Raw genomic sequence first — 22,948 nt, forward strand, 5'->3', positions numbered from 1 at the left:
TGCATATGAGTCCCTCAGTTGTCCTCAGTGTAAAAAAGATGGAGCTCAAAATCATACAGTTATTATTGGAAAGGGTTAAAATACACAAAAATGCTGAAAAACCACAGAGCTGTTCAGGACAAACAAGAGACTCTTGAACAACTATCACTAAACAAGACAGCAACAACAACAAAAACAGCGTGGATCATTCAGGTAACAACACAGTATTAAGAATCAAGTGTATGCAAATGCATGGTATTTTTTTCGCCTTGATATTGTTGAAGTCATGAGCTACAGGCGACATCTCTGACTATCTTCGCTACAAGATACTATTGTCTATTGGCACAACCCTAACACAGACTTGCACATGCAGTTATGTGGATTATATTTTAATGTGTGAAACATAGGCATGCATAACTGTACTGTATGTTCATGTGGAGAAGCAGAACCCTCATCTTTTTCCACTAATTACACTGTAGATCTATGCTGTATACTTGTAACCATAGTAAAAGCATAAATTCCATGCACTCCCGATTTGGCTAGAGAGCCATAGACGTCAGTTTTAATATACATTCACCTTCAGTTCAAGGGCCCAGAGGAACTAATTGGCTATTAAGTCATTTTTGGCCCTTGAGCGGTACGGTAAACATCATCCATTGCATCCATGTAGTGCAGCTGTGGTTGGCCTACAGCACCAGAATCAGCTGTATTTTTTCATGAGAGCCGGGAGACCTTGAGTACAACCAAATGCGTTCTTTTTTTGCTGCAAAACATGTGAAAACGTTCTCTTTAAACTGTCGGATAAAGAGAAAACATGTAAGCTTTACAAAATGATCAATCAGGAAAACAATATGCATGTTATGATCTCTCATTTATTTCTGTTATAAGGAAAATACAACAGTATTCCATAAAAGCAGAGGTGGAGAATCCATGGGGCTTTGCCCAATAGTAATCATAACAGAGCACTGAATCCTGGGAAACTCCAGGACTGTATTTACACTGTGCAATAACAGAAACCTCAATGGTTAAAGCAGATAAAACAGACACACGCAGTTCCCTTTCCATCGTAATATCTATAGAAATTCAAAGAAACTACACCAGTCTTTTTCCACTCAGTCTACTCGCTCCGGATGTCCGTCGAGTTGCGGTGCAGGGATTCGACCCTCAGTCCATTTTCCACCTGGGATGCATATGATGCGGTAGCCGTCTATTAAAATGTGACATTGCATTTGGTTTTGTGAGGGGCAACAGAGCACACAGTTACAGGCAGCCAATTTAAAAGGTTCATTCAAGTGTACATGATAAAAAGTGTATCTCAGACCAGCACCAAAAATTTATGCAAAAGCCGACACATCATAGAGTCTTAAGACAGACTGAAGAAGAAGATGAAGATGACTTTGAGCAGAGGAACTGTTCTGAGTTACTCTGCCAGACTGAAGTACTGGGAAAAAGCAAAGGGAGGTACGTGTTTGAACTACAGCCAGCTGATATGGTCTCCTTGTGAAGCACACACACACACACACACACACACACACACACACACACACACACACACACACACACACACACACACACACACACACACAGAAGTCTCTCCTCCAAACAGAGTGCAAGGCTTAAGAAGTCTTGCTCTCGCCATTAAACATAAGATCTGAAGATACACTGCAGTTTAGAAGTTCACGTATCTTACATCTTACTTCACACATCTCAGAGCAAACCTGTCAGTGAAGACACAAGTTTCTTAAACTAATGCTGAGTTCAGCGTGAAAGCAAGAAGAAAGAGAAAGAAAACAACAGAGAAATACATAGAACAATAGACAGGATAGACAGAGCGATAGAAAGGATGAGAGATAGATTGATTGATCGATCAATAGATAGAAAAAGAAATACATCAAAAAATAGATACACAGTGATAGAGCGAAAGAACGATAGAAAGTTAGAATGATAGATAGAATGATAGAACGATAGATAGATAGACTGACTCTTTGGAGGGAAAACTATGTAGATGCTGTTCCAAATGCAAAAGCCTCACACAGACTGGGGATATCAAAAGTATCTAGAAATATATATCTACAACAGTTATGACATACAGACAACCAAGCTTTAAAAAAAAAATACAAATATTTAAAATAAAAAGATAAATGACGGCCTCTCTGCCCTTTTCTTCAAATGATGTCCCCTCTCCCACTCTGCCGCCACCCCCCCCCTTAACACATCATATTAAATAAGGCACAAATTTACACAAACAATTACAATTTGGCTAGTTATTGTTCATCTATTTACACAAAACAGTTTTAGTGTTAATATCGATACATTTTTAACATAATATAGGAATAACTCAGGACAAAAGTAAGATTTTTTTTTCTTTACGCTGTGTCCTATCCAGGTGAGAACAGTTTCAGCCAATCAGCAGGTATTTGATGTTTATGCAGAAGTTTCAACCAATTAGATTTCACTGGTGGTGGGGCTATATATAATAGAACACAGATATTGGTCAGAGATGGTTTAAGACAAAAACTTAAAATTTACCTAGAAGAGATGTCGCTTTATCGGCTTTTAACAGCTGGTTAGGACACAGTGTTCGATGATTCCGCTGTAAGAGATCAAATTTGAATTCACTTTCAGGAATTAAATGATTTTAACAGAGGAGACAGAGGGTAAATACTGGAGCACCTCACACTGATTCTGCAGCGTATAGACAAAGAATACATTCCTCTTAGGTATATACATACATCTCCTTCATAACACTAAGAGTGGTTCACCTCACTTGGGCCGGTACGTTCAGATGTAATGCCATATTTAATCATCTGAATTTATACTTTATTGAGTTTGAGTTGTGGTAACTGCATTACACTGGCGTGGACAGGATGGGGTGGAGATTATTGCTTATGGATTTTACAGAGATTACTTCAGGTTGTGTGGGCACATCTGCTTTTAAAATAAGGCGAAGGAACTTGTTGAGGGGGCTAAACCATTTTAGTAATCTAGATACATACACTGGGTATGTATATGTACACACACATACATATATATTTTTATATATATATATATATACACACACACGCACACACGCATGCATATATACACATTTCTAATTGGGATCAGCACAGTTCATCAACTCTACATCAACAGAATAGTTAAGCCAAAGCAAGAAAGATCAGAATATCAAACAAGGTGTTTACACTTGTTCGGATAAAAGTTCAGGTCCAGAGTTTTGGATTAGTGACACTTGTCCGGACAGTCCAAAGTAACACCGTAAAGCCACACACTTATCACTGTGGCAGCCTAAATCTAGGTGGACTCCTGTAACTCCTCCTTTCCTAATGGCCAATAGCTGAGCAATACCAATATGGTACAAATATATTCATGAAACAGAGAAAAACAAGTCATAGTTCAAATGTAAAGTCGACAACACTGGCAGCCAATCTCCAGAGGATTTTTTTCTTTTCCCATGAAGGCAAGTTTTTCGTCTTTTTTCGTCTTTTAATTGTTCTTGACCACTCTCAGTTTGGAGAGGTCGAGTAGCCTTTTACGAAAAACCACAGGCTTTTCTTCTCCGTTGTTCAGTAGTTGAATTTCCCTGCTTGGTTGACAGGTGAGCTAGCAGGGATGAACAGCGGCTTGGGCGGGACGTCGGGCTTGAGCGAGGCTGTCCGACGGACAATAGCTCCACGGTGGACTTCTGGCTGCTCGCTGTAGCTATGCTGGCGAGTTAGGTATCCGTTAGGGATGAGCGGGTGCCTTACGTCGCAACCTGAACTGCTGCCGTTAGAGTTCATTCGGGAAAGCAAGAGGGGCTGATGGGCGCTGCGCTGGTTGAAGCTGTGCTGCCTTGGCACCACACCTCCACTTGGCATCTTGGGAGTAGTTATCAAAGAGTGGCGTTGAGATGGGTGACGGGACACTCTTTCCAGAGTAGACTGATGATGGGGTGGAATCTCTGGTGGGACGTCCATGCGACGAGTAAGGCTGTCCCGAGGAAGCGTGGAGGAGCTGTAGTATGGCGCAGACTCCGTTTCAGGGATGTGCGGTTGTACACGGTTTGCGAACGCCATCTGACCGGCGTTGGCTGACATGGACGAGGTAAGGACGGTGGGACTCTTGCCTGTAGCCACGTTGATTTCGTGAATGTGCTTCAGAAGCTCATCAAGCGAGGTGACGTCCACAATCTTGTGCGGGTAGCAGTGATACGGCTGGCTTGCCACACGCTCCACATTGTGGATTTTACGTTCATCCATGTGTGCCGAGCTACCGAGGACTTGTCCGTTGGTCAGTCCTTGGGAGAAGGGGAAAATCTGATGTTGCATCCCAGTGGATGGTCGAGACGCTCCCATGTTGTGGGACTTTGGTTCTTTAGCGTTATTGCAGTTTTGATTCTTCTCCCATTGGTTCTTGAAGGCCTTCATACTCTTGATCGGTAGCTCTGGAGTCGAATCAGGTGTGGGAAGGCCGGAGAGCTCTGCGGAGTGGTGATGGTGTGGGTGAATGAGTTCTGTCATGGCAGCATGGTGAGCATTTCTGCGATGCGCCTGCTCTTTTCCATTCGCGAAGAAAGAGTTGTAGAGTTTGGGTGAGGATACCTCCAGCTTCTCGTCCTTGTTTTGGCTCTCCAGCAAGCCGTTTAGCTTGGCCAGGCTGCGCAGGGATAGAGCATGTGGGATCGGTGCTTCGGGATCTTTCGACAGCCTTTTGGTCTTGTTCACGTTGTGGTTGCAGTAACAGGAAACGAGGAATCCGGAGAGGAAAGCTCCCAGGACAAACGCCACCAGGACACACGCAATGAGCAGAGTGTAGTGAACACTGTGGTTGGACTTATCTACCTCAGGGGGTCGGCGCACTCCTGCGGAGAGGGGAAGAGAGCGAGATGAGTGCACTGTAAAGACACAGTGAGGTGCCAGTTAGGTTAGCTTTTAACAGTGTGAGAGTCTGTAGAGTTCTTAGCAGACTTCTATTCATGTTAGAAAGTGCTGACAAACAAAGCAGAGCGCTAGCTGAGCGGGGCCGTTCGGAATCAATCTGCAAATGCTCATTGGTTCAACATCAAATAACACTGGAGCCTCAAGAACAATTGCTAATGGTCTTGTAGGGAGCTAAGTGGTTCTCTCATTAGCCACAGTCTCAAGAGCAGCAGTGCTATGTGCTTGACTCACAGCTGATTGTGCTGTTCTACACTGAGCTGCATATGGCGTTAAGGTGGTGCGAAAATGATATGGAGATGTTTTCAGTCACTGCAAATTAAAACGAATGCACAGACCACCTTACGGTCTTAATGAACTGAGGCTAGAGGTGATTTCGCTAACATGTGCATGCTCAGATAATTAGTAACTCCCACTGCCTGCCATCTGCGCAGTCAGCCTTTCCTTGTTTTTCTCATTTTTCTGTTCTTATTTATAAGAGAGCCAGTAAATGGAAAATCTGCGGTTAGAGCTATTTTGCACTGAGCTGCAAGTTGCTTTTGTAAAAAAGTATTAGCTAAGAACTTAAATGTTACACCTTGATTAATTTTAGTACAATATTAAAGAAATCACTTGACGAGCACAGATTTGCTTACGGCGTTTAAAACATTTTTAAAAGGCTTTTGTAAAAGCAGCCAACGTTTTATTTACAAACATCAGAGTCATGAAAGTGAAGAGAGATGAAAGAAAGCAAGATAGATAGTTAGACAGATGGATACAAGGATGAAAGTAATAAATACAAAGTAATACATGCTAGATAACTAAGAAAGCTAAATACATTTGAGGTCAAAAGTTTACATACACCTTGTAGAATCTGCAAAATGTTAATGAATTGACCAAAATAAGAGGGATCATACAAAATACATGTTATTTTTATGTAGTACTGACCTGAGTACGATATTTCACAGTCTACAACAGAAAATAATTGTTGAATTTATAAAAATGACCCTGTTCAAAAATGTACATACGCATGATTCATAATACTGTGTTCTTACTTGAATGATCCACACCTGTGTTTTTTTGTTTATGATTCCCTTGGTCCTGAACAGTTAAGTTCTTCAGAAAAATCCTTCAGGTTCTACAAATTCTTTAGTTTTCCAGAATTTTTGTGTATTTGAACCCTTTCCAATAATGACTGTATGATTTGGAGATTCATCTTTTCACACTGAGGACAACTGAGGGACTCATATGCAACTACTACAGAAGGTTCAAATGCTCACTAATGCTTTAAAAGGAAAAACCATGTATTAAGAGCTGGGGGGTGAAAACCTTTTGAAGACCAGGGTAAATATAACTTATTTTGTCTTCTGGGAAACATGTAAATATTTTCTGTAGCTTCTGAAATGCAGTACTAAATGAAAAAAAAAAAAAATATTTAGGCAAAATAAGAAAAATGTACACATCTTCATTCTGTTCAAAAGTTTACACCCCTGGCTCTTAATGCATCGTTATTTTCTTTTGGACCATCAGTGAGCATTTTAACCTTCTGTAATTGTTGCATATGAGTCCCTCAGTTGTTCTCAGTGTGAAAAGACGGATCTTAGAATCATACAGTCATTGTTGGAAAGGGTTCAAATACACAAATATGCTGAAAAAATAAAATAAAACAAAGAATCTGTGGGACCTGAAGGATTTTTCTAAAGAACAACGGTAGTTCTGGACAACTGTTCAGGACAAACAAGGGACTCATGAACAACTATCACCTAAAAAACAAAAACAACAACAACTGTGGATCATTCAGGTAACAACACAGTATTAAGAATCACGTGTATGTAAACTTTTGAACAGGGTCATTTTTTATAAATTCTAACTATTATTTTCTCTTGTGAACTATATGTAAACCTATTTTATATGAAATATCTTATTCAGGTCAGTACTAAATAAAAAATAACATCATGCATTTTGTATGATCCCTTTTACTTTGGTCAAATAATTAACATTTTGCAGATTCTGCAAGGTGTACGTAAACTTTTGACCTCAACTGTAGCTAAAGGAATAGCTAAATAAATGCTGCTGGCTAATTGATAATCATAGCTAACATACAGGAACTAAATTCTTATTTTGAGTCGTTTGCAACATGTCAAACTAATTTATTACATCTTTATCTTATCAATCGAGAATGTCTGAAGGGCAACATTTATTGTAGACTGTAGAGAGCCAAATCTAAAGATAGCTTGAAAGATGCTATTAGCTGCTTAAGACATTTGGCAAGGCCAACAAAGTCTCGCTGACGCGAGCGATGGCAAACAAAACACCGCGTAAGAGTGGGTGGACCACCGTTAGCGAGTTATCGAGAGAGCGAGAGAGACGCTATTGTGCTTTTTCTAGCTGCTGCAAGCAAAAATACAACTATGAATGCATAATAACTCTATGTGAGGAAAAACAAGGATAATCTTCCTTCAGGCATCAATACAAACACATTAGCAGAGCAGCAACTGTGCTTTGCTAGCTATAGCTTCCCGCCAACTCAATTCTCTCCTGTAAAAATGTTTAGAGATGCAAACCAGAATGAGTTATAGCTAAGTAAACTTCTGAAAGAGTAGTCTAGTGCGCGTATATTTCCACGTCTCACAGAATAGTTATTGGAAGCACGTAATGGTTTAGCTGTTGTTGTTTTATTAAGATGGAGTTTCTGAGGCATTATAACTGACATGTTTAATGTTTACATACAAGAGAATAAAACTAATAGACCTGCCAGAGTTTGCCTCATTTTCTTGTAAGCTATAACAGACTTATGTGCAAACATACCGGAAGATGTTATGAATAATAGAATGGACCTTTATCTTCCTCTGACTCATTCGTCTGCTTTCTGCTGGTCTATAAACTGAGCTCTTTGGCCCCTGGGAAGCACTGAGGGCCGGCATATGCTACGTGATGGGTGACTCACAAGCACACACTTTTGGTGTCACAACAGGTTTGGAGTCTCTTTCATGACTCGATAGCTTTTTGTACAGTACTCTAGTACAAACACAATAACAAATACTTCTAAAGGTAATTTTCTTAAAGCACAAATTAGATATCAAACCTTAAAATTAATTTATCAGTATCGAAAGGGTTGAATGCATGCTAACACTTCATAGCACTGCAGTTTATTCAAGCTAACTATGGAATAGTAGTTTCCACTGACACAAAAACTGAAAATAAGTTATGAATACAGAGATAAAGTGCTACTTTTAAATATATATCAAGTTGACTTTGTAAGTGGGTCAGTTATTTTCAAGGCCATGCAAACAAGATGATCATCAGTTGAAAAAAAAAAAAAAAACTATATGAGAGTTTTTGGCTGCCGGCTTATCTCCTTTTTAAAGAACGTTGGCAGAACAGAGACTAAATTTAGCATAAATATGTGAAGAACAGGGACGGGCATAATACAGATCTCACTTTGCCAAAAGAAAATCATATAGATGATTAAAAAAAGGAAGTAGAAGGATAGAGGACAGAGAATTACTGAGAAAAGAAGGGAGTTAAATAGAAACAAAAAAGTAAAATATACAGTGCCCTCCATTAATATTGGCACCCTTAGTAAATATGAGCAAATGCAATGCATTGTTTATCTTTCTGATCTTTCATTACAAAAAAAAAAAACACAAAATTCTAAACTTTGATTAAAGTAAAACAATTGAAAGTTGGGGGAAAACATGAATTTTTCTCCTATGCATGTTGATCACAATTATTGACACCCCTAGAAATTCTATGCTTTCTAAACTATCTCTTAAGTATATTTCCATTAAGATTTACATTTTTAGCACACCAGGGTGACTAAAAGCATGAAATTGTCCAGCCATGACTTATTGTTCTACAGGATTATAAATATGAGGAACACAAAGACCAACTTCCCTTTAATCATCCATCACAAGGAATGTGAAAAACAAAGAATATAGTACTGAGGTTGTTGAGCTTCACAAAATAGAAAGTGGATGTAAGAAATAGCTAAAGCATAGAAAATCCACATTTCCACCGTCAGGGCAATCATTAAGAAGTTCCAATTAACTAAAGATGTTGAGGAGGACAGTTTGAGTGGCCAAAGACTCTAAAGATCACAGCTGGAAAACTGCTGATTTCCAGCATATTCAGTTGTCAGACAGGACTGGAACTTCAAACGGGACTGGCTTCTATGGTCAGATAAAACTAAAAAGAGCTTTTTGACAGCAAACCCACTAGATAAGTTTAATAGACACAGGAATAAAAAAGTACCCCATGTCCAAGGTTAAATATACTGCTGGATCTTCAATGTTGTGGGCCTATTTTTCTGCCAGTGGTCCTGGACATCTTGTTCAGATACATGGCATCATGGATGGTACACTCTTAAAAATAAAGGTGCTTCACGATGCCATAGAATCGCTGGCATCGCTGTGAAGAACCTTGTAAAGAACCTTTATTTTTAAGTGTAGCAAATACCAACAGATGTAAACCTGACTGCCTCTGTTAGAAATTTTATGATGGGCCATGGCTGGATCTTCTATCAGGACAATGATCCAAAACAAACATCAAAATCAACACAAAAATGTGTCACTGAGGACAAAATGAAGCCATTGGCGCCCCAGTTCCCTGAATTGAACCCTATAGAAGATGAGTGGGGTGAACACATAGAGCTGGAAATCTGAAAGATCTGGGGAGATATATGAAGGAATGGTGTCTTATCTATGGTCAGGTGTTCTCCAAACTCATGTTGCATTGTGGAGAAAACTTAGAGCTGTTATCTTGAGAAAAGGTTGTTGCAATAATGGGTGCCAATAATTGTGCCCAATGCAAACTAGAGAAAAACATTATTTCATAATGAGATTTTCCACCCACTTTCCGTTGTTTTATTTCAATGATAGGTTAGAATTTTGTGAATTTTTTAAATGAAAGATCAAAAGGATAAATGATGCAGATATATTTTCACAGCCACCTTTTTCTGCTCATATTTACTAAGGGTGCCAATATTAGTGGAGGGCAATGTACTAAAATATAAATATACACAATTACTACAATAATAAATAATGAAAATAAACATGGAAGTACTGAAAATATGAGCTTGGATAAGAGTGAAAGAGGAAGATGGAGGTGTGGAGAAGAGAGGAGAGGGTGGTGCTTTCACTTTCTCCTGGCTGTGCAAGTGATTGTTTAGGCCTCTGTCAAAAATCCAATAACTCCTCATTGACTCAAAGAAAGAGAGAACAAGCATGAAGAGGAGAGAAAGGGGATAGAGAGAACTGAGGAAGATGACTACTGTAAAAAAGAGAATGACAGATTTATTGAGAAAGGAGAGGAGAGAAAAAAAATGAATGGTACTGAGAGTAAGAGAGTGGGTGAGAAGAAAAGAGGTTGAAAGAGTGAAGTGGTGGGGAGAAATGAGTGACAGATTTTCAGTGGTGAAAACTTTAAGTCTTTCAATCTTCCTTTCGGCTGTGTGAGGGATTGTGTAGGCCTCTGTCAAAACCCTAGTAACTCCTTCTCAAAGAGCTGGAGAGTGGGAGAAAGAAGTGCTGGAGACGTCCATAAAAAGCTGGAGGGCAAAAAAAGTGTGTTTAATTGAAAGCAGACTCGTGAGCAATCTCTCAAAGCCCCGCTAAAATATAAGCGTGTATATACTACGGCTGCCAGAGTTAACATGTTCATTTAAGATGAAAGAAATGGTGTAAAATTCAGTTATCAGCATTTATATAATAATGACATTAAAACTGCTTCTGTTTTGAACCTTTGAGCAGCAGCGTAAGTCTTCATATTCAGAACACACGCAATCTCAGTCAGGCTTGTTTATCAGTAAAATATGGAGAAACTTCCTGGACAAAAGGCAGTTTTAATGGCACATTCATGTATAAATTACTTTTAGATGGAACTTTTATCCTAAAGTCATTAGGACGGCAGAATTTTATTATTAGTGAAGCTCAACAAGTATGAAATATCACCTATGAGTATAACATCATTACATGAACTGCTGTGGGCTAGCAGCAAAAACATTATTTGAACATTACAGAAATATTATTCTGTAAAGAGATATTTCACCCAAATATGAGAATTCTGTCATCATTTATTCACTCTTACGTTGTTCCAAACCTGCAAGACTCACATTTTTCTGTGGAACATAAAAGATATATTGAAAAATGTTTTGAAGTAAACCATGACAGAAATTTCATTTTTAGCTGAATTATGCCTTTAAAGGTCCTGTAATTCTTTCACACACAAACCCTTGTTTCTCTAAATGCTTTGTTGGTGTGTATCCGTTTCTCTCGCTCTCTGTGTGTGGCTGATTGCCTCTGAAAGGCTCGGGAATGGAACTTTTTATGCACCATAAATTTGATATCACTGAATAGATCAGGCCCATTTGGTGATAGTAGGATACTAGGAGTCATAGAGCTTCAAGGGCTATTGTTGTTCAGTTTATGCTCTTTATCTCAGAACAAAGGTGAGAAGAAAACAGCCTTTTCCCGGGCGACTTTATCTATGTAGGTCTTAAGGTTCTGTTTTCTGTTTTGATTTCACCTTCACTAAGAAGAGAAAGTATAATCTCAATTGTAAGGAGACTACACTTTTAAAGCATCTATGGGGCCTTAAAGAACTGTTCCATTGCACATTTAATATGGAAAAGGATATTTCAATTATTTGAATGTTCATAACACAAAGAAAAATGGTTCTTTAAAGAATCAAAGAAACTCAGAATGGTTCATCTATAGCATTGCAACCTTTTTGTAGTGTAGATGTTAGGTATATTGGCCATCACTCACTTTGTGTTTCTCTGAGACTTTAATAATTAGTTGTGTTAGGCTCATGGTTTTCCAGGGCATTCAATAGTCTCGCTTCTTGATTATCCAATTACCTCTAGTGTTTTTGAGCTGATGTGAAAGCAGCAATGCTGTCATAAATAATCTTGTGGAATAAGCAGGATACAGAGATCCTGAAGCTAGGAAGAGTGCAGTGCTTATAATCAATGCAGATGTTTGGTTTTTTTGCTTTTGCTAAAGCATCTTTAGTACTAGTTGTGTAGCTCAGGGGATTAAACATTTAAAAGTTTAAAAAGCTTTAAATTGAATTTGTATACCATCAAGTAGATGGGAAATGATCAGCCTTCAGAACTAGAAATGAATGTCTGTGAGGTCTCAGCTGAAAGGCTTTACAAATTCGCTGCTGAACAAAGCTGCATTGTCTGTGGAACTTTACAGACGGCTTTATAGAGGGTCGTGAGAAGTTGAAATCAAGCCCTTTTGTATCTAGTTCGACCCAAGTAAATGTCAAAAATGGGAGCAAATTAATTCAGTCAAAAGGTGACTGACATCATCTGATCTCCACAGAGAAGTGCAAAATCCGCTGGAAAATTAGACATGGATGCGTATTCATTTACCTCATGATGGAATATAATTGACAATATGAGCAGGTACACAGAGAACGGCAAACAAAAGTAAATAATTGAGCGCGTCTGAATCCGTGAACGCAGGAAATGAGAAAAGATTCTGTCTGAATGGATTTGCATTTTCAGCTCAGCGCTCTTGTCTCTTAAATGCTTTTTCTGATAGATTCTGCAGAGCCTTTTATGAAGTCATTTTTCTGGCAGGTAAATGATTTGACAGGAATTGACACAGAAATAGTATTATTAACACCATTAGGCATTAACATTCTTCTTAAAATATATGAATCATATATATATATCAATACAATTAAAAATTAAGTCCTTTTCACATAATTTACATCTTAACAGAAGCACGAGTCATTTTTCATGTAAAAATGATGTGGATACAGTCATGGAGGAAAAACCTTAGGAAATTACTAGGTAGCATGGTATGTAATTTCTAATTGAATATACTTCAAAACAGTTTATTTCTGTGACACAAAGTTGCTGAATTTTCATCAGCCATTACTCCAGTCTTCAGTGTCACATGATCCTTCAGAAATCATTTTGAAATGATGATTTATGATCAGTGTTGGAAATGTTGCGCTGCTTAATATTTTTTTGGAACCTATGCTACTTTTTTCCCAGGAGTTTTCGATTAATAAAAAGTTAAAAAGAACAGGATTTATTCAAAATAGAAATCTTTTCTAACAATATAAGTCTTTACTATTACTTTATCAATTTGACACATCCTTGCTGAATAAAAGTTTAAACAGTGATGTATATCGTTACAAAAGATTTCTATTTTAAATAAATGCTTTGTAATGTTTTAATAATCACAGAATTAAAAATATATATATATATCCCAGGTTAAAATATATATTTGTACTTAGCAGCACAACTGTTTCCAACATTGATAATAAATCAGTGTATTAGAATGATTTCTGAACGATCATGTGACAATCAAAATTGGAGTAATGATGCTGAAAATTCTGCTTTGATCACAGGAATTAATTCTATTTTAAAGTATAATAAAATACAAAACCACTATTTTACATTGCAATAATATTTCACAGTATTACTGTTGTTTTCCTGTTTTTCTGATCCTAAACATTTAAACGGCAGTGTATATATGTTACCCTGGACCAGTCATAAGGGTCAGTTTTTTGAAATTGAGATCTATAATAAATAAGCAATAAATAATAAACAATAAATAAACAATAAATAAGCTTTCCATTGATGTATAGTTTGTTAGGACAATATTTGGCCGAGATACAACTAAAAATCTGGAATCTAAGGGTGCAAAAAAAATCGAAACATTGATAAAATCGCCTTTAAAGATGTCCAAATAAGGTTCTTAACCATGCATATTGCTAATAAAAAATGGCATTTTAATATATTTATGGTAGTAAGTAAATTTACAAAATATCTTCATGGAACATGATCTTTACTTAATATCCTAATAATTTTTGGCATTAAGTAAAAATCTAAATTTTGACCAATACAATGTATTTTTGGCTATTGCTACAAATATACTTGTGCTACTTAAGACTGGTTTTGTGGTCCAGGGTCACATATAAACTATGTATTGTTAGCAAATTAACAAGTTAAGATGCATTCGAGCTTAGAACAAAAAAGTCCAAGCCAGAAATTGATTTGCTATTATTGTTATATTATTATAATTAAAAAAAAAAAAATGTAAAAGCATTTTATGTTTGTCATTTAATATTTTTCCCTTTAAATGCCACATTCCTGACAATACCATCCATGTAATAATACGTCATGCAAACTGTCCAGTAATCATTGGCTGTGCTTCGAAAGGTCAGCAGTGAACAAGTTTGAGCGTTGCACTGAGAGACACTATCAGGAGTAACGCTGTAGATTTCAATTCACTGGATAAGGCTGATGTGAATCATGTGAAAGGACCTTTAGAATCCACAAAAGTCAACACATTTTACAGGATATAACATTTCAAAACATCATGCATAATATGAAGCACCATGCATTCAAAGCCAAATAAAGCAGGTCTGATAAGAGAGCGACTCTCCTCTTCAGCAAACTGAAGATGCACTTTCAATCAAAAGATGACGTTAGATTCATGCAACGGGTTCACACATACTCTTGAACACACCACGCACAAGCAGATAGGGAAACAGATGCGAAAACTCAACCGAAGCCAGCGGCCGGTCAAGCTGGAGATCTTACGACCCTAGAGAAGCAAACAAGCATGCGGGAAACAATCGAACTCGCTACAGCCTCACTCTGAAGCCTGAGTTGCTTAAGTATCTCCAATCCTTAGAAGCAAATGATAAACTATTTAAGACTAGAAAGAGGTGGCAGACAGTTCTAGAAGAACTAAAAAACTAACGGCCGTAATCCTAAAGTCGGACTACAGAGCTCAGGCTTTACGAGACTCTAAACTAAACCCAGAGGGGAAAATAAGACAGGCTTTAGAACTTAAGAAGGTGAAGCATTAGTCTGAAAAAACAGGCAGGTTAACAGAACACTACATCTCTCCAGTCAGAAGGACTGGAGGAAGAGAGGGAAGGGGCAAGGAAAAGGAGAAGGGGGTAGAGGGTTTTAGGAAGCGCATTATATGGATCCGAGCACTGTATGAGCCCACAGTTCTTTAGAAAGAACTAGCGTGTGTGCACTATTTAATAGCCTGTGTGTCGAGTCTGCATGTGTCAGGGCATGTGCTGGGTTGATATAAAGAGAATTTTTTCGGGGAAAACGGGATCTATTTTTTGTGACCTTTGGTGATGGACATTATTACCTGGCTCTGGCTACACGGGCGGCAGGCTGACTGTGACATTTACAAGTGAAACACTTTAATGAGAAGGACGTCACTTTGCTCTTTTCGGGAGCAGAGCTCCTATAAAGTCGATTAAAACAGTTACCACACCTGCCGATTTTTTTTTTACTGGAGCCTCGTTTGGATGTGTGATTGGAATCAAAATCAGCATTTCCATTATCTTTCCACATCCTCGATGTGGAAGCCGCCATGTCTTCCACCCAATTTCAACATGTTTCCATCCCTCGCTGACTCCTTAAACCTCAGGCTCTTTCTTTGTTTCTCCCCCTGCCGTGGTATTAATAGCCTCTCTGCAGGACTGAATGCGTCTTCAGCCTCGAGTTCAGCCGGAGTTCATTGTCAGTTCATCTTCGACTGTGTTTTAATGAGTTTCAGAATCCGCCCACCCCCTCGTGGCAGTCCGTCCTCCAACACTCACGCAAATTATCGGGGGCCAGAGTTCCTGCCATCATAGCACTTATTCGAGTGTGTGAATGACCTGCAAGGTGGTGTGTTTAAAATAACATTAACGAGCCGCATGGATTCGGCAGCCGCCACCTCAGAACAAATAGAGGTTTAGTTTCGGCAGACATCATTATCGCTTTCCTTTTATATATATAGAAGGAGAGAGATTCAACCACGCATGCTTAAGTCAACACCACCTAAAGCTGTAGAAATGGAATGGATTGCTTGACTCTGACCCTGTACACTAAAATAAACCGTGATTACGCAGGCTATGAATAAAGGTAAAGGCTGAATCATTAGCAGCTGACATTTTAACTAACAGCTCATATAATTGACCTGGGTTGAGATGTAGCTACGAGTTTTAATTTGGTCAACAAAATTACTGAGAAAAAAATGTTAATGAAGGTTTTTTTTTTATCACAAGATTAGTTCACTTTCAGAATAAAACTTTCCTGGTAATTTACTCATCTCCGTGTCTAACAAGATGTTCATGTCTTTCTATCTTCAGTTGAAAAGAAGTTAAGGCTTTTGAGGAAAACATTCCAGGGTTTTTCTGCATATAGTGGACTTCAATGGTGGCCAATGGGTTGAAGGTCCAAATTGCAGTTTCAAAGGGCTCTTCATGAATTTAGCCTAGGAATAAGGGTCTTATCTAGTGAAACTGTTGTTTTCTGAATTTTTAAAAATATTTATATACTTTTTAACCACAAATGCTCATCTTTCAGCGGTGTGATGCTCATTTACGACTTCACGCATAACATAGTCACATTGGAAAGGTCAGGCGTGGTTAGTTCTTTGTCTTCCTCCAGTTTCAAAAATTGTCCAATATCATTGTTTTACCTTTTTTTTTGTAAAGAGCATTTGACTTTCTTTGCACGTTCCCTTTGTAAACACTGACTCAGCGTCTACATGACAATGCAATGCGTGCTAGTACAAGATGAGCATTTGCAGTTAAAAAGTATATAAATTTGCATTTTTTTCTTTTTTAGAAAATGGAAAATGATCGTTTCGCTAGATAAGACCCTTATTTCTAGTCTGGGATCATGCAGAGCCCTTTGAAGCTTCATTGAAACTGCAATTTGGTCCCTCAATCCTTTGATCCCTTTTGAAGTCCACTATATGAAGAAAAATCTTGGAATGTTTTTACCTTAAAACCTTAAAGGAGAATATCACTTGCATAATAAAAATTTACAGATAACGACTTACCCCCTTGTCTTCCAAAATGTTCATGTCTTTCTTTCTTCAGTCATAAAGAAATTTTTTTTTTTTTTTTTGAGAAAAACACAGTTCAAATGCAGCTTCAAGCGATCCCAAATGCAGCTGTAAATGATCCCAGCCAAGGAAAAAGTGCCTTATCTAGTGAAAGATGAAGATTTTTTTTTTTTATTATTATTACAATTTATGTACTTTTTAACCTCTACTGCTCCTTTTGTACCTCTCTGCAAAATGCATGAGTAGTCTGTGCAAAATAGTTAGGGTAGGTCGAAAAACTCCCAGCTTATTTTCTCCCTCAACTCAAAAAATCATTTCAAAATCACCCTACATCGCTACAGAGTGAACATGCAAAGAAGATCAAACACCCTTAACAAAAAAGGTAAAACAGCATTGTAGGGTGATTTTAAAGTTGAGGGAGAAAATGAGATGGGAGTTTTTCGACATGCTCTGTCTTGAACCTGAAAAAACAGAGTTAAGGCAGAGCAAGACAAGATGAGTGTTTGAGGTTAAAAAGTATAAATATTGTAATTATTATTTTTTTTAATCGTTTTGCTAGATAACACCCTTCTTCCTTGGCTGGGATTGTTTACAACTACATCTGGGATAGTTTGAAGCCGCATTCAAACTGCATTTTGGAAGTTCGAACTCAGGGCACCATTGAAGTCCACTATATTGAGAAAAATTCTGAAATGTTTTCCTCAAAAAACAATTTCTTTACGACTGAAGAAAGAAAGACATGAACATCTTGGATGACAAGGGGTGAGTACATCATCTGTAAATTTTTCCTCTGGAAATGAACTTCTCCTTTAATTGATTTTTGACTAAAGAAAGACATGAACATATTGGATGACACAGGGGTAAGTAAATTATCAGGAAATTTTAATTCTGGAAGTGAACTTCTCCTTTAATATACAATGAATATATATTTTAAATAAAAGATATAAAAGAGAAAAAAAAAACTCAAACCAGACATTAACAATGCACTTACAAAAACAGTGTTTTTGGAGAGGAAAAATCTATACAATTGTTTCATTGCTGAATAATGTAGCTGAATGATCTGCTTGAGCTGAATTTGAACGATGAATGAACACCGGTAAACTGAAGTGCTCTTCTAACAGGATTAATTAACTCACCCAAATGCGTCCTATTAATGAGATTAATCAACATTAATGTAATTTTACAGCTTGCATTTGAACAAAATGACAAATGAGCACGTGAAGAATTTGCATTGTATGTCACATTGTGAATATGCTCTTTCTGTGACAAAATGCTTGAAACTATGACCATGAATAAAGCATAAAGATATAACGATAACACTTTATTTAAAGCCTTTATCTATAATGCATTATAAAAGTAGTTTTAATGCATTAATTATGCCTTGTAATGCACCTTATAATGCACTATACAATCTCATGAATAATTGTAACCACAGTTAATACATTATACTGTAACATTTATCAATTTACGGTTACATTACGCATTTTAAATTCGGTTATCATTATTTACGATAAGATATAATGTATTCCAAGACACATTATGTATAATCATAATGCATCATACCCTTTAATAACCCTTTATAATGCATGTGTCGTGGTACTCTTGTGAACGCGCAATTGTTGAATAAAGTGGTTATTTTTGTTTTTTTTGCACACAAAAAGTGTTTTAATAGTTTCGTAAAATTACGGTCGAATACCACCTTTCTGGGTCTTGAACATGTCAGTTGCGTTGCTGTCTATGCAGCGTCAGAAAGCCCTTCGATTGCATTATGAATGTCTTAATTTGTGTTCCGAAGATGAACAAAGGTCTAATGTGTTTGGAACGACATGAGGGTGAGTAATTAATGACAGATTTTTTTTTTAAGGTGAACTATCCCTTTAATGAACAAGACATGACGAAATATTGACAAAATTTAAGGCATATTTTAAAAGGCGTTAAAAGACTGCAATCACTACTTACATACTCTGGACTCAAATGAATAAAATAAAGTACTGTCGCTTTAAACTGGAAGCAGCTGTTGTACAATTTTAATTAAATCAGCTAGACTAAATAATGGCAGGGTGTGAAAAACCATCAGCCCACAGAGGTTCACAATACTCTGTATATTAACATATTACCTCTCAACAAAAGGGATATTGAAATCGAGGGATGAGTTGAGAGGTGAAGAGAGGGAGATATAAGGTGCGTTGCGACTAAACCGCCGAAGCTCTGCTGTCTGCGGGTCGTTTGATTGCACGAGCGTGCGACTGCTCTTGACCGAGCGGGCTGAATAGATTGCACGCTGGAAATTTCTATCAGGCGGCGTCTGCCCGCGGGCCTGTAGTCGCTGCTTATTTATCGACTGCTGGTGCTTCTCATTATAGGCTGAGTGGATGATCATAGCGGCAGGCGCAGGATTTATGATCATTTTGCTGGATTCTGGCGAACTTCAGCCAGGGACACGAGTGGAAACCAGACAAAGTACCTTTGGAGATGTAGGGCAGAGTTAAATGTATTAAAACTACAAAGACGACTGTAGACAATTCGTTCTTTTTGTTTGTCTGGCAGGAACAACAGGGAAGGTCGAATGCGATGAACACAGACTCGCAGATTGCCTGACTCAAAGGGGTTTTTTAGGAAAGAGAATTTGTTTGCATCTCCAAGTCGGTGAGTATGAGTGTGCACTTTACTTTGATTCTTTGGGTTTCTTTTATTTATGTTTGTGTGTTGTGTGCAGCTGTGGGGTCATGCAGCGGAATCCAATACTGCGCTAGAAAAGTTTAAACTTGGGAAAAAAAGGAAGCTAGAAGACAGACAACGGGCCAAGGGCCTCTCTCCACCCCCTTACCCTCCATCTCCACAATGCCTGGCTTCAAGTCAGGAGAACCCTGCCCTCCCCGCCTCCCCTCCTCGGGGCGGGTACCTGTCTCAGGGACACCAATGACTGGCCCCTGATTGGTTGTGCTGGGACTTGTGGGTGAGGTCTTTCCTGTGGTTGTATTGGAAGGGGGCAACAAAGTTACTTATGAGAAAGATCCATCAAATGCATTTGAAATCAGTTCAACATATTTCCATTTTGTACAATATCAGTAGGGGAAGTTCACCCAAAAATGTCAATTTTGTCATCAATCACGTCTTTAACAACCTTTATGATTTTCTTTCTTCTGTTAAACACAAAATAAGATATTTTTTTTTTTTGTCCGTGGGGTCTAATTTGGTTATTTTGGACCTTATTGACTTCCAAAACATTCTTTAAAATATTTTCTCTTATGTTCCACAGAAGAAAGACATACAGGTTTGGAGTAACATGTGAGTAATAACAGTATGAAAAGAATTTGAACTGTTGTCCATATAATGACAGTCAATGGGGACCAAAAAACAAATGTGACCCTGGACCACAAAACCAGTCTTAAGTCGCTGGGGTATATTTGTAGCAATAGCCAAAAATACATTGTATGGGTCAAAATTATTGATTTTTCTTTTATGTCAAAAAACATTAGAAAATTAAGTAAAGATCATGTTCCATGAAGATTTTTTTGTAAAATTTTTTTTGTAAACCTATCAAAATGTAAATTTTGATTAGTAATATGCATTGTTAAGAACTTAATTTGGAAAAGGTGATTTTCTCAGTATTTAGATTTTTTGCACCCTTAGATTTCAGATTTTCAGATGTATCTCGGCCAAATATTGTCCTATCCTAACAAACCATACATCAATAGAAAGCTTATTTATTGAGCTTTCATATGATGTATATATCTCAGTTTTGTAAAATTTAACCTTATGACTGGTTTTGTGGTCCAGGGTCACAAATGTGGTTATTGTTAAAGGAGAAGTTCACTTCCAGAATAATTATTTACAGATAATTTAATCACCCCTTTGTCTTCCAAGATGTTCATAAATTTTTTTTTCCTCAACTACACCATTTCTTTATGACTGAAGAAAAAAAAAAAACTATTCCTTTAAATAAAACATTGAGTATCATTTTTCAATTTATAAAATCAAACAAGTTTAAACTGAATTAATGTTTAAATGGAAGTTTGTTACTAATTTTTAATTTCACTTTTTGTTTTAGTAATTTAAGAAATATAAAACCCCCAAAATAATAAAAATTACAAAAGAACATAAAAAAATTTAATTAAATATTAATATTAATAAACAATGGAATATTAATAGAACTGAAAACAACATTGGACTCCACTGACTTTCACTAAGTGGATGACACAAAAAAGAGAAGAAGATGAAGAAAGTATGTTATACGGCTTGAGGGTGAGTAAATAACTGAATTTTGATTTTTGGGTGAACTGTCCCTTTAAATACCTTAGTAAAAGATTTCAAAAGTTGTAAAGTTTGTGTGAAGGGTACTATAGAAATCACAGTACAAATCACATAACACATAAAAAAAATCTTCTTGCAGCAAAATCAATAAAACATTTTCTTTGTTTTTCTTGTGCCACCGAACAAATTTCTAGCCCCAGAGTATTGCAGAATCGAAACTTGGGCTTGGAGGCATTTGATCTGAACTGAGGTAATCTCACAGAAGCTTCTTTTTGAACCGTTTCCCCTCCCTTTCTCCTTTTCCATCCATTCCCCCACAAAGTGCTGATCCTAAACATACTTGCAGACCACATACTTTGAGGCAATCCTCACAAGTCTGATTCTGAGATTTAGCTCTCCTCATTCCCCGGGCGATTTTAAGTATCAACGACCTTGCGGAGTTGTCTTTCTGAAAGACTCGCCGTCCTTTGGCTCGGGCTGCAGTGAGGAGCTCCATCGCCCGACTAATGCTTAATGTAGCGGCACACAGTGCTCATCAGCAGCAGCCGGTTGTCCGGGGCCAAACGTGGAGCCCATCCTCCGCCTGCCCACCTCTAAATAAAGCCTGTCATCTTGCCATCTGTGCCACACGGTGCCTGATCAACAGGGGAGCTTGGGGCTGGCACACGGGATGCTTTTATTATCGTTCCGTTTCCATTCTATTTAAAGGGTGCCGGAAGAAAAGAGCTGTCGGAAAACAGTGGTGCATTGTGGGAATTTTTGTCCACCTTTCACAATGGGATGGCTTTATCACACAGTGGGAAGACTCCGAGAGTTCTGAGGATGTAATAACTTCTCTTGAATGCAGGTAGAGCTCTAATTACCGTGCAGAGGTGCCGTGGGAGGCTTTGTCTCAGCGTGAGGTGAGAAGCTGCACTGCCGTGTCATTTCCAGTGGCTGGAAGAGGAGCTGTGGTGGCTGAATGAAGCGGTGGGGAAGCTCATTGAATGTGTGCACCCACTGTGTGCTCTTTCACAGAGAGGAGCACTGGGACACGCCGTCCAGCATCCCACACATCCATGACACTACAGCCCGATGCCATGATCAGCGCTCACACAATCCCAGCGTCTCTCTCCTTCCTGTCTGCTTTCATTATTTCCTCTGTGATCTATTTCACATCCTTCATTCCTTCCTTCTTTAATCTTTATCCGTTCTTCCTTCTCTTAATCTCTCCTTCATTTCTTTAATCTTTCCTTCCATTCTTTTTCTTAATCTCTTTCCTTGGGGTTAGGGTTTTTATTCCCCCCTTCATCATTCTATTTTTTCTTTTTTCTTTGCCTTCTTCAATAATCGATTCTTCCTTCCATCTTTCATTAATCTATTAATCCTTTGTTCCCTAATCCATTCTTCATTCCTTTCTTAATCTACTCTTTCTACCTTCATGAATCTATTCTTTCTTCGTGAATCTGTTTTTTCTTCATGAATGTATTCTTTCTTAGTGAATCTGTTATTCCTTAGTGAATCTGTTATTCCTTTGTGAATCTGTTATTCAATAATCTATTCTTTATCATGAATCTATTCTTCTTGAATCTATTCCTCCTTCATGAATCTATTCTTCCTTAATCTACTCTTTCTACCTTCATGAATCTAATCTTTCTTCGTGAATCTGTTCTTTCTTCATGAATTTATTCTTTATCATGGATCTATTCTTTCTTAGCGAATCTGTTCTTCCTTTGTGAATCTGTTATTCAATCTATTCTTTATCATTAATCTATTCTTCATGAATCTATTCTTTCTTCTTTAATCTATTCTTTATCATGAATCTATTCTTCCTTTGTGAATTTGTTATTTCTTCTTTAATCTATTCTTTATCATGAATCTATTCTTCATGAATCTGTTCTTTCTTTGTGAATCAATTCTTTCTTGTTGAATCTATTCTTTCTTCTTGAATCTATTCCTCCATGAATCTATTCTTCCTTCGTGAATCTATTCTTCCTTTGTGAA

The 22,948-nt window shown here is 37.7% G+C and overlaps 1 protein-coding gene across 3 annotated transcripts in view; it reads right to left on the minus strand.

The window, feature by feature from the left end:
- Positions 1-831: 831 nt before the first annotated feature.
- sema6cb (semaphorin 6Cb) overlaps positions 832-22,948 on the minus strand; it is a 166,803-nt gene continuing 144,686 nt past the window's right edge. Inside the window, exons 19-20 of one of the 3 annotated variants that reach the window (XM_073846586.1) lie at positions 19,614-19,679; positions 832-4,819 (exon numbers count right to left, since the gene is read on the minus strand). In XM_073846586.1, coding sequence (XP_073702687.1) covers positions 3,543-4,819; positions 19,614-19,679 — 1,343 coding nt within the window. In that variant the 3' untranslated portion in view covers positions 832-3,542. Of the gene's footprint in view, positions 4,820-19,538; positions 19,680-22,948 lie in introns of all 3 variants that reach the window. The other 2 variants (XM_073846585.1, XM_073846587.1) reach the window with 2 other exon arrangements.

Source organism: Garra rufa, chromosome 9 (assembly GCF_049309525.1).
Source record: "Garra rufa chromosome 9, GarRuf1.0, whole genome shotgun sequence".
NCBI lineage: Eukaryota > Metazoa > Chordata > Actinopteri > Cypriniformes > Cyprinidae > Garra > Garra rufa.